At 38.9% G+C, this 17,362-nt stretch overlaps 1 protein-coding gene across 4 annotated transcripts; it reads right to left on the reverse strand.

The window, feature by feature from the left end:
• Window positions 1-2,538: 2,538 nt before the first annotated feature.
• Window positions 2,539-7,177, reverse strand: LOC120103743 (translationally-controlled tumor protein homolog). 4 transcript variants are annotated; one of them, XM_039118136.1, is made up of 5 exons: window positions 7,021-7,177; window positions 4,245-4,318; window positions 3,872-3,967; window positions 3,574-3,731; window positions 2,539-2,985 (listed from the first exon to the last, which is right to left on the reverse strand). In XM_039118136.1, exons 1-5 carry the CDS (start codon window positions 7,046-7,048, stop codon window positions 2,868-2,870), a joined length of 474 nt encoding a protein of 157 aa, XP_038974064.1. In that variant the 5' UTR covers window positions 7,049-7,177; the 3' UTR covers window positions 2,539-2,867. The 4 variants fall into 4 exon arrangements, with proteins under 4 accessions (XP_038974064.1, XP_038974063.1, XP_038974062.1 ...); XM_039118135.1 differs by having other exon boundaries at window positions 3,839-3,967; XM_039118134.1 differs by having other exon boundaries at window positions 3,872-3,987; window positions 4,202-4,318.
• Window positions 7,178-17,362: the final 10,185 nt, after the last annotated feature.

Raw genomic sequence — 17,362 nt, forward strand, 5'->3', positions numbered from 1 at the left:
TATTTATTCAGATTATTTTATTCTTTTCATTCCGCTCTTTGCTGGATCTGCAAGTCCGATCGGTTCGCTTTGACTTCTTCCGAGACGTGCCGAAGAAGAAGTTGTAGAGTCGTCGTATCTCAGAGGAGGATTGTCAGGAGACCCGTACGTGAGGACAAATACTTCTTTGGGACAGCGTCTACGCGCTTCAACCTGCCTTCAATCAGGCTACTTTCTTCTACTTTTATTTTTAATTTAATATTAGTAGATTTGTAGGATTTGAAATTCTATGATATAAATTTATTAAATGCATAGATTTATTTTGTGCTAGAGTAGATTTATTTTGTATTAAAATAGAATTATTTGGATGCCGAATAATATATATGTATATTATTCTCTTTAAGATTTTCCATTAATTGAATTTATAGATTTATTTGTTGATTTAGATGATATATTGCTAACACTTTGTACATGAGAGAAAAGCTGGCCAGCTACCGGGTTGAGCTTGGAGATGGTTCAGCATGGCCTTGTTGAAATCTATCGACTTGCCTAAAGTAATAGTTCGGTCTTTCCTTTCTTTCAACTCTCCAAGAAATCATCTTCAGAAGTTTTTCTTAAAAACATCGGTGCTGATTTAAAAGTTCAATTCGATGGTTTTATGCCTGATGTAAACAAATATTGATAACATCCAAGTGGAACAAGCACGAAGCATGGCTTATGGTACACCACACTGCAATCATCTACAAGTTAGGTACAAGAATCCCCAGGTTAAGAAGGTGATCTTTGAGCATAGAGACATGCTACTACAAGTGACTAAAAGTATACCTTACAAGAATGAGGTGATGAAAGGTGAGAGGAGAACACTCTGTCTCAACCCACGGATTATGGTAAACCATTGACCTTGTTGCATTATTCTATCCGTATTGAACACCATGACTTTGTCTTTCTATGTGGACCCTGGATTTAGATGAGGGATTTGGACTTTAGACAGCCTGTACTTGTCAAGGCTGCATTTTTTTGGTTTTGCCTCTGTTAAGATTTGTGTTGAACCTGTTTTACTGTGATAGTTCAATTTCTTTTGCTCTAAATGTTAAATCTTAATTTACACGCCGCAATGTAAAAATTTTTGACTTTTTGTTGTGCGATACATGTTTGGATTTGCATTTGTTGGACCAGTTCCCCACTACTGGTAAGTTTCCTTAGATGGTGATATTTGCATAGATTTTTTACATTCCAGAGTGGTTTATATTGTATCTTTGTGGCTTGAATGGGGAATTTTTCTGATAGAAGTTGTCACTGAAATTCCTAAGCTGAATGCAGCTTTGTTTTTTTTTTTCACAATTTCTCAGCCTATTAATTTTTCAGGAACTGTTTTCTGGTTTCTGCATAATTTTTTGGAATAATAATAATAATAAATAACATGTTTTGGAATATACTAGCAATGACAGGACCTATTCTTTTCAATTCTTCAATGTTTTTTTATGTATTGGTTAGAATAAATATAAGCAAATTCTCCTAATTACCAAATGTCTGCTACTAATAAGCAAATCATAATGCGGACTCCTTGATGGAAAGCCTTCACCCTCCAATTTTCAATTAATTAATCCAATAATTTGATGATGTTTCCATGCAAGTCGAGAAGCAAATGTATATTACAAAACTGAGTATGCATCAGCTCAAGCTGGTCGGAAAGCATGAAGCTAAGATTTGCCGTCTTGATATTGGTGTACCGATGCTACTCTATTATTATATCAGTGCGCTCGGTATGGGCACCGCAATATTGGTACAATCTATATACTACGTAGCAATACCGTATAAGTATGGTATAGTATGGCGTACTATAAGTGAAGTGAGGTTAAGAAGCACACCCTTCACCATGCACCTCTGATCCCATCATAAAAATAAAAACAAAAAGTTTGTTAGCTGAATATGAGCTATATTTTCTTGTAAGGTTCTTTCTTAAGTTTCCTTCTTTGAATATAAGTTTTACACGGCTAAAACTAGTTCTAACAAAAATAATCTAGTTAATATATGTGAAGTCGCAACATATATACACATCCCCATGAAAAAGAATTAAAAAATATTTACCACCTCTATGCTTGATTTATTATTATTTTTTTGAAAAAAATATACAGACAATGAGTGGATAAAGATATTCTTTTCTCTCTTTTTATTGAACGTTTTAAGAAGATTGAGAATAGAGAAGATGTTCACTAGGAATTTAATGTTTATATAAAGCTATAAAAAAATTTGTAGTTCTTATAACATTTTCTATTACTCACATTGTATAATTTTTTATCAACCTCTTTGAATTTTGAAGTAAAGCCTACCCCCTTTCCTTGCACCATGAAAATCCATCATCTCTGGAAAGCCAGATTTTAAGCAACATCTAACAAACGTAGCACCTGTATTGATCTTACATTGCAAAGAGAACTGCAAACTTATCCAAACTCCTTCAGTCTTCTTTTAAATATCTCCATATATTTTAGGTAGCATTTACCATGATAGCTAGTTTTCATTTTGTTTAAAAAAAAAATTGAAACTACCAAAAACTTGTTGTTTGATGGTGAAAATGATGATTGTTTGATGGCTAAGCGGTGGCCAACAATGGTGGCGGGCGGCGATGATGGCCAACAGCAGGTGCTTGCCAGTGGCAATGGCTGCCAGCGACAGTTTATTCCTCAATAACCCAGTACTTAATATCTCATTACAAACTCATTAAAACACACTTAAGCAAAGCTCGAACAAGTATTTACTTAACTGGTTAAATTAAAAGACAAAAAAGAACAATTAACCCAGCGTAACATAATAGGACTTCTAGCAGAAAGATAAAGGCAGTACTATTTGACTGAACTACAGCATCCCCTTTGCGAGCGGCATCATCATCCTTAGCACTTGACCTCCTTCAATCCATAAGCAAAGTACAGAAATGTTGGATCAGTGGCACCCTCCTTGTAGTATGCAAAGACCATGCTGCTATCATCATGCATGCTCTCGCCCACGAAACTGCCAAAGAACATCAGATTGTTTGAGTCTCAAAAGTTTGAAAACGAATAAATCTTGCATCCAACAGTTTGGCAGGATAAAATCCTAGAAGAGAAATGGTTTTGCCTTTCACAACTGAAAAGATCAAAGTTAACAAAAGCATGAGACATGCCTTCAGGCTGGTCCTTCATTTACCAGGAGGTCAGTACCTCGCCCTTAAAAAGGCTAGCATGTTTAATGATTTAGATGACTGTTTATAGCATACTCATTACAGAAATATGCATGCATAAATTTCTAATTGCAGCAAACATAGCTCGTTCCATACATCTGATAAAAATTCACATGCTCATGGCTTTGAAGATTCAAAGTGTGCTAGGGACTTGGCCGTGAGATGTACAAGAGGGGTCTAGGCAATTGATAAATCTTATGGAAATATATAAAAAGAGGCACAAAGTTTTGGGTTTGTAATTACTGTTCTCTATTTTGTCCATTTAAGCCAGAAAAGTAGTTGTCTTCACCATAGGATTTGGCAACATTGTCATCCATACAAGAGATGATATAGAATTACAAACTACATCAAACATAGATAAATGGAAACTTGAGACTTACAATTGTAGGTCACTGAGCTTCGAGAGTAAGTACTTGGTAGCTCCCTCAATGTGCTTCTTGAAGAGCTCTTGCTTCTCGGCATCCAGCTTGGGTGTCAATTGCTTGATATAACGCTTCATAAAGGTCACAAATTGCTTCTTGTCGAAGGCAGGTTGTTCCTGTTAATAATTGATATTACAAGGTAAACCAAAAACCCTTCTTTAGAGCTTTGACCTATAGATTCCAGAATAAAGCTAAATGAATGATATTGACCAAAGGCAATAACCTGAAGGCGGAAGGTGTCGACAATATCAACCACCTTCTCAGCCCGATCATCAAGCCCTTCATCTTCTTCACCACCTTCAGCAGAAGGGTTTGCGCCAATGTCTACATTTACAGCTCCTTTAACAACCCACTGTTCATCAATCAATAATACTATATATTTAAGCTTGTAGGGATATTTCATATCCCACCAATAACAGTATCGAAGTTCAGAATTTCATCCAGCTATCGAATACCAAAAGTTCATAATCAAACAATCTAGGCATGACATGCTTATCCAAATGTATCACAAAAGTGCAAAAAAACCTACAGAAGAAGAACAGAGGCTATTCCACAAACAAACAAGAATGTGTATAAATGGACATACAGACACTTAAAAGGGGTAATTGAGAGGAGCTGGAAAAATTGACCTTCCCCTCAACTTCCCACAGCATTCCATTTTCGATTTCTTTGTAGGGGAATGAGTCTGAGAGGAGCTCGTCACCTAAAAAAAAAACATTAAATTGATCAATTATTTGTTGGCATCAAATCATTAAAAATATCAGTTCAGGAAAGCATATGTTAAGTGCTAATATCATGGACATGGTAAAGAATAAAAGCCATGTAATTGATAAATGCAATGTTTAAAGGACTGCATCAATAAAGAATCAACAGAGAGAGTCAAAATTTGGACCTACTATCATAATTTTTTTTAAATAATAACATAGTTGACAGCATACATGGACCTCAACATCAGTACCAATGCCAATTGCAAGCCCAGATGAAAAAAGTAGAAAGGTCGACATTTGGTTGACAGGCAGTCATAAAAAGCATGTCAAACTATGAAATTGATCCAAATTGGATATATTCATAAATGCTAGGTTGCAATGAACAACTTATTGATATCCCAAAATAGTTGGTAGAAGGCTTAATAAATATGGTTATGGGACAGCAAATCAAGAACTTGTTCATCCTTTAAACATGCTGAAGAGCCAAATGGGCAGATCTGAACTCCAAGTCAAGTTTTCTTACTCATATAATCGAAACCAAACTTACACTAAGAACTTGTGCAGAAAAGGTGTGTCATGGACATTGAATACTGACAAAAAAGAAATAGATTTCTACCGTCTGCATTCTTTATACAGATTACTAGTTCAAGAGAGAAGAACATATAAACAAACAAGGTTCACACGACCGATACACGAGACAATGTTCAACCACTACACCATTCTGACACATCTTCTCCTTCAAAGACAAAGACAATGCAATAAATGTATACCAGGAAGTCCTAATGGTTTCTTTAGAACAAAGTAAACTTATAGCTGACAAGGGAAACGATTGCAGAGTGACTAAATTAAACTGGATCATATATATAAAGATAAAATATCCTCATGACTCATTAGAGCATTTACATCCACCTGTAATCCTGTACAAAAAACAGAGATGAATTTTTGCATTTTAAATTCCAGTTAATCGCATGGTTGTTAAAAGCATCACATTATAATGCAAAATGGATCAGGTTCAAGATAGCTTATCCCACCTACTTAAAGGCCTAAGTAGTGCTACATCAGAGCCAAGACAGCCAAAATATAAAATATCTACCTTCATTCATATTTCTGGTTTTCTCTGCTAACATGCTATCCTTTAATAGGCATTTACATCCACCTGTAATCCTGTCCAAGTCGACTCACTAACAAACCCTGTAACGCTGACTAGAAACACAAGCTCAACCATTTTTGTCACCTTCTCTAACATAATGTTCAGCCATCTCATCGATGCCTGCTTCTCCAAAACACACAATGGCTTTATCTTAGATGACCTTCATGTTTCAAACCTATACTGACTATAGTCAAAGATTGCTTGCAATGCCATATAATTGACTAGATTTTCTTTGCTAGGGATATTATCAGTCACCACCAAAGATTGTAAATTCTTTTAATCACTTTACAGGCAAAACTTGCCCACATATGATGCCATCTGCACTTCCATGCTAATATTCTGATTAAATATAAAATCTAAAATTATTTTACATGTTGAGGCTCGCTTTTACGTACTCAAGTCCTTGAATTTCAGATTTATATATAACACATAATTTGGGTGATTGAACACATAGAAAAACAATTTATGGCCTTGACGTAATCCAATTTTCAACCACTCTAGAAGCCCAAGTTTGCATGAGGCCACCTGATCAGGTTTTGTTACCGTCTATTTTAAGTATAAAGCATCAGGTTGTGGCACAATTTTATATTTTCCTAACACCATTTTCCAGCCCAAAACACATGAAGGTGTCTAAGCGCAGCAGTGGATACAAGGGCTCATAATCATTCAGATATCAGGCACAAGAATGCCATGCATGCTTCAAGAGCAAGGCAAGGAGGGGAAAAAGGAATAATAACATATCCGCTTTAGACCCCAAGAATTCTTACTCTATTTTGAGAATCACAACTGTGAACAAACACGATCTCACATAGTTCACTTCCTAAGAATTAGCCAAGTGATGGTGCAGCACTAACCCTACGCAGTCTAGTCTAATTCAGACCTGTCTTAATCATTTTAATAATACATTTCTCTGTGGACCTGTATCTTATACATGCTGACACCCGTCCCTAGTTCTGTGCACCGACCAATAATTCTTTTTCAAGGGCTTAATGCCTTTTATCTATTTAATTATTATCATATTCAATTGAAAACAATGATCTTATGAATCATGCAAATGCACAATAATGATTTTATGCACACAAACCCGTTCTCAACAACAAAAGATGAAATCAAATTAAATAACAAACTAAAATTATCAATCCCAAGAAAGCAAGACACGGGAAACATCGCACCAATAACAAGCAACATAAAGTCACGAACTATCTCACTAGGTTATTTTCAGGAATAAATCAAATAAATATAATCATAAAATCATAATCTTCAACTCTCCATTAACTCCAATACTTCATCTCAGAAGGTGAATTCCATGACAATTACCACCAACCAAACAAAAAAAAGTAAAAAATTCCAACAATCGCAGCTTAAAAACCACAGAAATTAATCAAACGAGACAACTAAACAGCAGAATTGCACATCACCCGACCAATAACTACAAAAAAAAGGGGAAAAAACTAACTCTCGTGCTCTGCCTCCAAGATCCGAACTTTCCTAAGCAATCCAAAACCAAAATTTGAGCGGAAAGACAATATAAGAAGATGGCTGCTATACCTGTGAGCAGATCCTGGTAGACGATCATGGTTCCTTCCTCCCCAAAAAGATTCGAGCGACAAATCCTAACCCCGGAGCAGCGAACGAGAAGCGGAGACAGAGGCGAGAGCGACACGGGCTATTTATAGGCGAGGATCGGGCATCCTTGGCGGTGTAGGATTTCCCCGGCTAATGATAGCCGGAATTGAATTAGATTCCGTTTCGAACTAATATTGAATATTCACCGTCCGATTGGTGTTTTTACGGTTATTCACCAGATGGACGGCTGTCCGTGGTTTCCGTGGAGACGAGGTCTTCTGGGTCCAGGAGTAATAGCGGACCGGTATGATAACTCGGGGCGGAGTTTTAGCGGAGGCGAGCAGGTATTACGTGAAAGATCCGACGGTTGCAATGTCTAAATGTTTCAAACAAGAATCTTCGGATTTTAGATCTCGTGTTCCGCGTGAACAAATTTATAATCTTGTATTGTTGGATCTTGGAGGGTAGACTTGGATTTGGAGCAAGACTAGACTATAGTACAATCTTACTTGATGTGTTGGTTACTGAGTTTGAGTCCGAGTTTGGGTTAGACCAGGTTTAGTTGAATTGGAATGAGTTTTTCATAATTCTAGCCAAGTTAGCATTGTGATCTTATGGTTTTGGATTTCCACTGATCCAATAAATCCAAGGCTTGATCAAGTGATTTGTTCAAATCAATCTTGCTATTAGGTTGTCTCAAAGTATATGTCAAGGCTCGATTGGTAAATGAACCAAGCTTGAATAATGATTGGGTTGATAAATAAATTGAAACTTGGGTTAAACTTGTTGATATCTTCATTTAAGCGGCTCATGAGTGGAGCTTGATCAAAGTTTGGACATGTTGGACCGGAACGGTCCAAAATAATATAGGATATTGTCTTACAATTTTATGCTAGAATCGGCTAAACTTGGGATTGGACATGTGTGGTTTAATATTCAAAGTAAATGGTGCAGGACCAGTTCCGGAAGGTATACTTCAGTGGGATTTAAATCTGAAACAGAAGAAGAGGGAGAAGAGAAGGGAGAAGAGGAGGAGAAGGAGAAGAGAAGAAGAAAGGAGGAGAATATGTGGGGGAAATTTCTTAAACTTTCATTAAACCCTAATCATGAAAATAGTTCCCTATATATAGGGCCAAAATACACAATTTGCATAAATCCCCTTACACAGAAATAAATCCTAATAAACCCACAAATACCACAAATAAGCCCTAAAATGCAAACAAGCCCAAAAATAAAAATAAAATAAATATGCAAATAAATGAGTCTGGCTCAATCCGGAGGCTCAGGATCATCTGGATGAAGGGCTCTGATGTCCCCATCAACTCCTCCCGGGTGAGAAAAACTCGACCCCGTCGAGTACAAGTCTGGCCGGCTGTCGTACTGCTCCAGAAGATCGGGGTCAAGGCGCTGCAACTGTGCTCTGGAAATCCACGTCACATCAGACTTTGGTCGACCTTTCCACCGAACAAGGTAACGTTGGTAACCACCATTCCTGGTTGAAATAACCTGCTCATCCAATATATGTTCTATTTGTTCTCTGTGTGCATGAGATTTGGGAGGTGGTGGCTCAACAGCAGGTAAGAGGTCAGGGTGTCCAACATGGATAGGTATATCAATAAAGGGGTCAGAAGGCATGAATATTAACTTTTTGTATGGGACTAAATCTTCAATATTAAATGTCGCACTAATCCCATAGTCATCAGGAAGATCCACAACATATGCATTCGAACTGGTTTTCTTTAAGATTTTGAACGGTTCTGCACTACAAGTTTGTAATTTCTTAAACGTATTTGAAGAAAATCGTTCAAGCCTAATTCTTATCATGAAGTAATCTTTTTCACTTAACTCTTTATAACGTCTGTGTAAATCAGCAAGGGATTTATATTTTAAGTTATTAAAGTGACTAAAATTGCTGATTTCTTGATGCAATGAATGTGGATGTGATGCAATTGATTGTGCAGACTCAAAGACTCTATACTGATGAGATATGAAAAACAGGTCTATGGGTTGCCTAGGTTTGTAATCATGCACCACTTCAAACGGATTTATGCCTATGGACTTATGAACCGAACTATTATATGCAAACTCAACTGTCGGTAATATTAAATCCCAGGGCCTAGCATATGCATTTGGGTTGAGCCTATGATATGAAAGGTTGGGCAGAAATACTCCGGGAACTAGATCAATTGCATGTTGGATATCACGCATCGGAGAAAGTGCATCCAGAATATCATCAGGGACTACATCATTAAACTCCTCTAGAAGGGAAACTACTATAGGGGAATGTTCAAGATTGGACTCCACATGGGTATCTTTAGCTATAAGTGCCAATTCAGGTGACTGGCTCTCAATATCTGTCACTACCTCTTCCACAGTAGTGATGTGAAGTGGCTTGGTTGTACTTAGATCAATAGTCTCCCTTTGGGAATCATTTTGAATAAAATCTAATTCTATAGGTTTGTCTTCAAAGTCTTCTTCATAGTCTTCTATATTTGGTTCATAGACTTCTTCGACATATTCGACCTCTTGGCTCCTAGCTTCTGGTTCAGTAATCAGGTAGGTCCTAATGGAACATTGGGATGCTATATGGTCGAATTGTTGACATCTTGAGCATTAGGTTTGGTGCCCAAGAAAATGGGGAAGGATTACAGGTGGTGCAACCAAACCGATTTTAGGTTGGGCTGCAACAGGGGTTGGCGGTGTAGGGGTCCTAGAATTTTGCATGAGCTCATGGATCTCTTGTGTGAATTCCTTGTATCCAGCCCGCATGGCAACAATCCGTTCCTTGATAGACCTCAAAATGTCGGAATTCATGGTAGCTACAGGGGTTTTAGGTTGACTGAAATAGTACTCCATATCACTACAGGTTGGCATGCAATGATGACACTGGGTGATGATGTGAAATGCAGTGTCACTAATGAAACCCTAATAACTATAATGTAGGACCAAATTTGATGCAGGACAACCTACTAATGCAATCTATTATGATTTCAGAAATCAGCAAGTCTGCACAATAATAACTTAAAATTTAAATGTTGCTGATTTTTACTTCGGTTATTCAGAATTAAGGATTAAGATTATTCAATTTAAGAAGTTAGATTGCAATCAAGTAGTACAGTTGTTCTGATCCTAAATCAATCTGATCGAAGAATGTTGAGAAGCATACAGTTGTTAGGGTGTGCTAATTTAATATCTAGATTTTAAAAGGGCAAATAGGATGGGTTTGAAAGTAGGGGTTCTACGTTCTGAATTTTGACAACAATATAAATTTTCAAGTATATGGCTATCATGCAAGAGAACTAGAACATAATTAAATGAACAAGCCCAAGAAAGTAGAAACCTTATTATCTGCCGTGACGTAGGCGACCAGGATGTGTGCTTGTGGGCTGGGCGACGATCGGTGCGCGGTTGTAGCTGATGGACCTTTTCAATTGGCTTCTATTGATCTGATCACAGCACCTTGGCTAGTTTGCTGGGCTTGTAAAATGGAGGAGAGTGGACCTGCTGAGTTCGTGAGATGGGATCAGGCCTCAGTAGTGAGGGCCTGCTGGCTTGGGCCTGTGAGGAGGCAGTGGGTGGCCCGGCCCAAAAGGGGCCTGTCTGGGGTCGATGGAGAGGTGCTCGGGTGAGTTGCAATGGGCGAAGAAGAAAGGGATGAGGGGAAAGGGAGGGCGGCAAGCTGTGGGTGAGGAAGTGGTGGTGAGTGGTGGAGGGGTGCGGCAGCGGTGCAAAAGATGGGGAGAGGAACACGGCGGGGCAGTCGGACTATGAGGAGGAGAGGGCGGCGGAAGGAGGGTGGCGTGCGGCCTGTGGAGTCGGCCGGTGGTGAGGAAAATGGGAGGGGATGTACGATGAGGCCGTCGGCGTCAGCTCGGGCCCCGGCGGGATGGTGGCGTCGGCTCGGGCCCCGGCGGGATGGTGGCGTCGGCTCGGGCACCGGCGGCTCGGGCGGTGGACGACGGAGGAGAAGGAGGGGCTCGGAGGCGACGGCGCTCAGCGACGGGGAAGCACCGGGAGGGAGCGGCGGCACCTCGGCGGTTCGGCGAAGACGGAGGCGGAGGAGCCACGACGACGGCAGCGGCGGCGGGGCGACGACAACAGCGGCGGGCAGACGATCGGGGAAGATGAACAGGTACCCCTTTTTTTTTCTTTTTTTTCTTTTTTTTCTCTTTTTCGTTTTCTCTTTTTTTTTCTTTTTTTTTTTTTTGGCACGCACGTGCGGTCACGTGCGGAGCTGTTTTTGGGGACCCGGGTTACCGGATTCGGGTTAACGGGTTTTGTGACTTACCCGTTAATCCTTTCTTCAACTTCCCGATGGTTTCGGGAGAGGGCTCCGATCTTCACGGCGATGGCGGTGGCCGGGGCTCTAGGATCTACGGCGATGGGCGGTGGCCGATCACGGGATCCGGCCGGTGGCGCCTTTTTGTGGCGCGATGCAGCGGCGGTGAAGCGTGGGAGTGGTGGCCGCAGGCTTGGCGGCTGGCGGGACGGGGTGGAGGTCGCGGCTGCGGCGGCGGAGCTTGCGGTGGCAAGATGCGGCTGACCACGGCAGCCACGGGCGGCGTCAACAGGCACGGGAACCCGAGCGGCGACGTTTCCGTGGGGAAATGGCTCCTCCGACGGCAGGCTCGGGCCTTCACTGGGCAGCGGCGGCGGCGAGAACGTCCGACGGTGGCTCGGCGCTGCTGGCGGCGACTGGTGGCGGCGGTGGGCGCGGGTGTGACGACGGGTGGGGTGGACCTGGCAACGGGATCTTCCCCTGTTCCTTGTGTGAGAACCGAGAGAGGGAAGAAAGGATTTCTTTTTCTCTCTTTTTTTTTTTTTTTTTGGCTCTCGGTTCGGAAGAAGTAGCCGGGAGAGAGAAGCTAGACCTCAAGGCTTTGGCAGATAACCTAGGTCGTGGCTTTGGCAGCAGGGGCAAAGCCGACGGCTCTGATACCAAGTTGGTGCAGGACCAGTTCCGGAAGGTATACTTCAGTGGGATTTAAATCTGAAACAAAAGAAGAGGGAGAAGAGAAGGGAGAAGAGGAGGAGAAGGAGAAGAGAAGAAGAAAGGAGGAGAATACGTTGGGGAAATTTCTTAAACTTTCATTAAACCCTAATCATGAAAATAGTTCCCTATATATAGGGCCAAAATACACAATTTGCATAAATCCCCCAGAAATAAATCCTAATAAACCCACAAATACCACAAATAAGCCCTAAAATGGAAACAAGCCCAAAAATAAAAATAAAATAAATATGCAAATAAATGAGTCTGGCTCAATCCGGAGGCTCAGGATCATCTGGATGAAGGGCTCTGATGTCCCCATCAGTAAATTAATATTAGGAATAAATTACATTCACATCTAATAATTTGAAAAATCTATAATTACCCTTCTCGAGGTTTATTTTTATTCATCATTTTCACCCATAACTTAACATGATATCGGTCAAAGCACTAACCTAAAATAGGACTCAAACACCATATCAAAAAAAAATAAAAATAAAAATAAACAAAATAACCTTAAGTAACATAACAACCATCCAAGGACAAAAAAAAAATGTATGCATCCTTCTCTCCATCCAAAGACAATTTTGACTTTTCACATGAGGTAAACAATTTCACTAATATTATTAATTTAATTGGATGTAAGTATGGGTTTTACGAACTATTGGATGTAAGTATAATAAATATAAAACTTAAAAAAATTATAATTTACTCTAATATTTAATTAAACCAAGATTAATCTTCAAATGGAAAGTAAAGTAGCCTATGGTTGATATTATATATTTGGGTGGAACGGAGAGAAGCGGTCAAAGGATGCCACGGCCTGAAAGAAAATTATATCTCCTCTTCAAAAGTTGTATGGGTGGAGAAGAACAAACTGGAGGCTATGGGCAAAATCAAAACATTGTGTGGCGGAAGTTCCCTACTTGATCTGCATGGTTTTTTAGAGACGGATAAAAAATGGCTGTGAGTGGACTCCAATGTCTCTGTGATCCTGGATTGTAGAGGAATCAAGCTAGATCTGAATGTTTAGTATCTCAAACCTAGCGAGGAACTATCTTCTTGTCTAGGATGTTGATTCAACCCAATTTGTGCACACAATATATTGTTAGCAATATAATATCTAAATAAACAAATGAATCTAAAATTACAATTAATAAAAAAATTTTATAGAGAATTACATATATATATATATATATATATATATATATATATATATATATATATTATTCGACATCAAAATAATTCTATTTTAACACAAAAGAAATCTATTCTAGCACAAAATAAATCTATTCATTTAATAAAATTTAATCACAAAATTGCAAGTCCTACAGATCTACTAATATTAAATTAAAAATATAAATTAGAGAAAATAGCCTAATGAAGGCAGGTCGAAGCACGTGACGTTGTCCCAAAGAAATGTTTGCCCCTATGTACGGGTCTTTTGATAATCCTTCTTTAAGATACGATGACCCTACAACTTTTTCTTCGGTACGTCTCGAAAGAAGTCAAAACGAACCTGATCGGACTTGCAGATCCAGCGAAGAACAAAATAAATAAAATATAATATAATATAAAAGAGCAAAAATAAACATCATAAGTGGCTAAGAAAAGGAAGAACTTTTCTGTAAAATTTTTTCAGTATTTTTTTCTATTTTTTTCGTGTCCCGAATAGGATGAAATCAAGGGGTATTTATAGAAGTTTTAAGTAGAGGCAATTTGGTCTTTTAGCGGATCCGTCCGCGCCTTCCGTGGATTTCGCAAACGCCCCCTTTTATTCCCAAAGCGAACGTCCCAACGAACGTTTCGCGATTAGCCCACATCATTCCCAGCAAAATGCCCAATGGGTTTTCCAATTTCAAACGCGCACGCGGCCAAGTCTCGGGTCGCGTGCACATTTAAATTTTTTCATCAATCCTCTGCAAAAATTTAAATAATTTTAAAATCAAAATAAAATACTGAATATCTTATATTATGTAATAGGTGTAGGTATCTTTCGATTTAAACCTTCACTTAGTAACAATTGACTGCATCTATGGAGCCAAGGTGGTCTTAACCTTTAACCTCGGTCCATGGCTTAGAATAAATTAACATTACACATAATATAGCTCGATTTGGATTCTAAACGGGTTGCGCTAATATGGCCATACGCAGGTATCTATCATATGCTTTTTAGGAAATCGCTCATTTTTCATAATTGCGGCCTCACGACTGCACATATAGGTGAGTCCTAATAAGAAAATTAGAAAGGAAGCTCCTGCCTCTTGAGTCTCTAATTCATTAAGAGTTATAAAAACAAACTCATCCTACCACTTGCTTTTATGAGCACTACTGCCATAGGAATGAGAAAAAACATAAAACAGTGCTCCTTTTAGTCACACTCCGATTTGTTTCTACCCATTGAACCTTTTAAGGTTGGGTTCCCACCGTGGTGATCTATCTTTATAGGCTAAGCCCAATCCCCTCGACGACTCTATAACTACTGTTCTAGATAAACCTTTTGTAAGCTGATCAGCCAAATAATTTTTTAGATTTTACAAAATTCAAAGCAATAACATTATTTTTCAATTTATATCTTAATTTATGACGCACTTTTAAGTATCTGTTCATTTTTACATGGGCATTTTCTTAGTTGCACTTATGTATTGCAGATTTACAATCATAATGTAAGGAGATAGGTGGTAAAGGTGACTCATCTATAGGAAGGTCTATAGGTAGATCTTTAAGCCACTCAGCCTCAGTGCTAGTGGTGTCTAAAGCTATCAGTTCAGACTCCATGGTACTCCTAGATATCAAGGTTTGTTTGGTGGATTTTCAAGACACAACAGTACCTCCTAGGATAAAGACATATCCTGTGGTAGATTTAACATCTAAGGTATCACTGATCTAGTTGGCATCACTATAGCAGGAAACCCACTAAAGTGCAAGCAATAGGACTTGGTACCCTTAAGATACCTATGGATCCTCTCTAATACTGTCCAGTGATCTTTATTTGGATTAACAGTATATCTACTAAGTCTATTTACAGCATATAATATATCTGACCTGGTGTAGTTTGCTAGGAATCCTAGTGAGCCTATAATTTGAGCATATAGGCTTTGAAAGATAGGAATTCCTAAGTTCTTCTTAAAGTGTGTAGAAGGATCAAAGGGATCAGTAAAGACAGGCTGACAATCAGAATAATTAAATTTATTGAGTATCTTGTCAACATAATTACTTTGGGATAACTCAATTCTATTTGCACTTCTAATTATTTTGGTATTTAAAATTAAGTCAGCTTGTCCCAAGTCTTTCATATCAAACTTATGACTTAAGAATTGTTTTACTTCATCAACTATCTAAAGATCTGTCCCAAAGATCAGTACATCATCTACATAGAGATACAAGATCACAAATTTGTATCCAACTCTCTTATGATATATACATTCGTCTGTGCTATTGATTTCAAATTCAAATGTTATTATGGTTTCATTAAATTTTAAGTGTCATTGCTTGGGTGCTTGTTTAAGACCATAAAGAGATCTACTAGTCTGCAAACTTTATTTTCTTGGCTTGGGATTACAAATTTCTCTGACTGGTCCATATAGATTTCTTCATTTAAGTCTCCATTTAGAAAAGATGTCTTGATATCCATCTGATGAATCCTTATAAACAGATTTAAAAGGCTTCTTAGGGAGTTTGGCTTCTACACAAATTTGACATTTCTAATGGTTCTTAAGATCACTTTTTGGTATTAGATTTAGGTTCATAAGTTGCTTAATTGAATTATAATTTACATGACCTAATCTATCATGCCAAATAGAAGGAGGTTCTATATTCATAATTAAAAGATTTTCATTCATTGAATGAGCTATTACATTCAACTTAAACAATTCTTCACCTAGAAACCCTTTTTCTACAAACATTACACCATAAGAAATTACAACTTTATTGTACTCAAAAATAAGACGATAGCCTTGCTGGATAAGCAAGGAACGACTATTGAGGTTTCTCCTAACAATTGGAACATATTGGACGCCGTGTAGGGACAGAACTTTTTCAGAGGCGAGCTTTAAGTTCACTCGTCCCACTCATAGCATACGCACCTCCGAGCTGTTTGCCATGATCACAGCTCCTCCACTTAAGACCTGATAAGAAGAAAATCAGGAGCGATCCGAACAAATATGAGTACCAGCTCCGGTATCAATCCACCAATCAAGTGCTTGTAAAGTCATGTTAACTTCAGGAGTGAAGGAAACAAACTTGAAAGCTGTCTCAAAAGAGCCAGTGCCAGAAGTCACCATGTTGACTTGAGCACTGATTGTGTGTGGACCATTTTTCTTGGATTGAAGAGGTGCAGTCTTCTTATAGAAGCACCGGGGAGATAAATGGTTGGTCCGACCACACACATAACAGAAACGGACACGATCATCCTCTTTCTTCTTCTTCTGCTCCTGTGATTGGATAGGTTTTCCATTATGGTGGTTAGGGTTTCTAGGGTTGTAAGGTTTCTTTTTGTAATGCTTATTTTTGAAGGGTCGGTTTTGATTTTTTCTAGGTGGGACCTCTATATTATAAGCATTATTCTTGTGTCTAGTAGAGGTTTTACTCTTGAGCCTATGCTGCTCTTCTATTCTAATGGAGTTCAAAACTTGGGTTAGGTGAGACCTCCTTGGGTATGGCTCAGAGTCTTAGCAAAATCAGACTAGAAATTAGGTAGTTTATCTATCAGACAGGCTACCTGAAATGATTCATCCAAATTGGTTCCATTAGCACTAAGCTGGCAGATCAGGATTTCAAAATCATAGATTTGGTCATTCATAAGCTTTGAGTCCACCACCCTAAAGTTATTGAAGTCGGAGGCCTTGAACCTCTTCACCCCAGCATCGTCAAGACCATATTTGCTTTCTAGGATTTTCCGGAGTTCTTTGGTACTCTTGGCTGTGTAATAGATATCATACAGCCTCTCAGAAAGGACACCTAGAATTTTATGGATGCAATAATAGTCTATCTCATCAGGTGTCCTAGAGGGTGTGCTGGTGGAGGCAGAAGGTTCAGTGTTGGAGAAGGTTGAGTTCCAGTTTGAGTTTTGGCGAGTAGCATATCGTGAAGTAGTTGGGTTGGACCCATTATCAACTTCAATGGTGCTCTCACGTATGGCTGAGATTAACCCTAATGTGGTAAGCCAGAACCGCATTTGGTTCTGCCATCTCCTAAAGTTATGGCCAACAAATTTTTCAGATTTGGCACTAAGGTGGTCACTAGTATTTGAGGCCATAGGTTCAACATTATAGAGAAATGACAGAAACCTGAATAAAGGCAAAAAGTCTATGTCAAAAGATTGCATTAAAATTT

This window comes from Phoenix dactylifera, unplaced genomic scaffold, assembly GCF_009389715.1.
Source record: "Phoenix dactylifera cultivar Barhee BC4 unplaced genomic scaffold, palm_55x_up_171113_PBpolish2nd_filt_p 000311F, whole genome shotgun sequence".
In the NCBI taxonomy this organism is placed as follows: domain Eukaryota; kingdom Viridiplantae; phylum Streptophyta; class Magnoliopsida; order Arecales; family Arecaceae; genus Phoenix; species Phoenix dactylifera.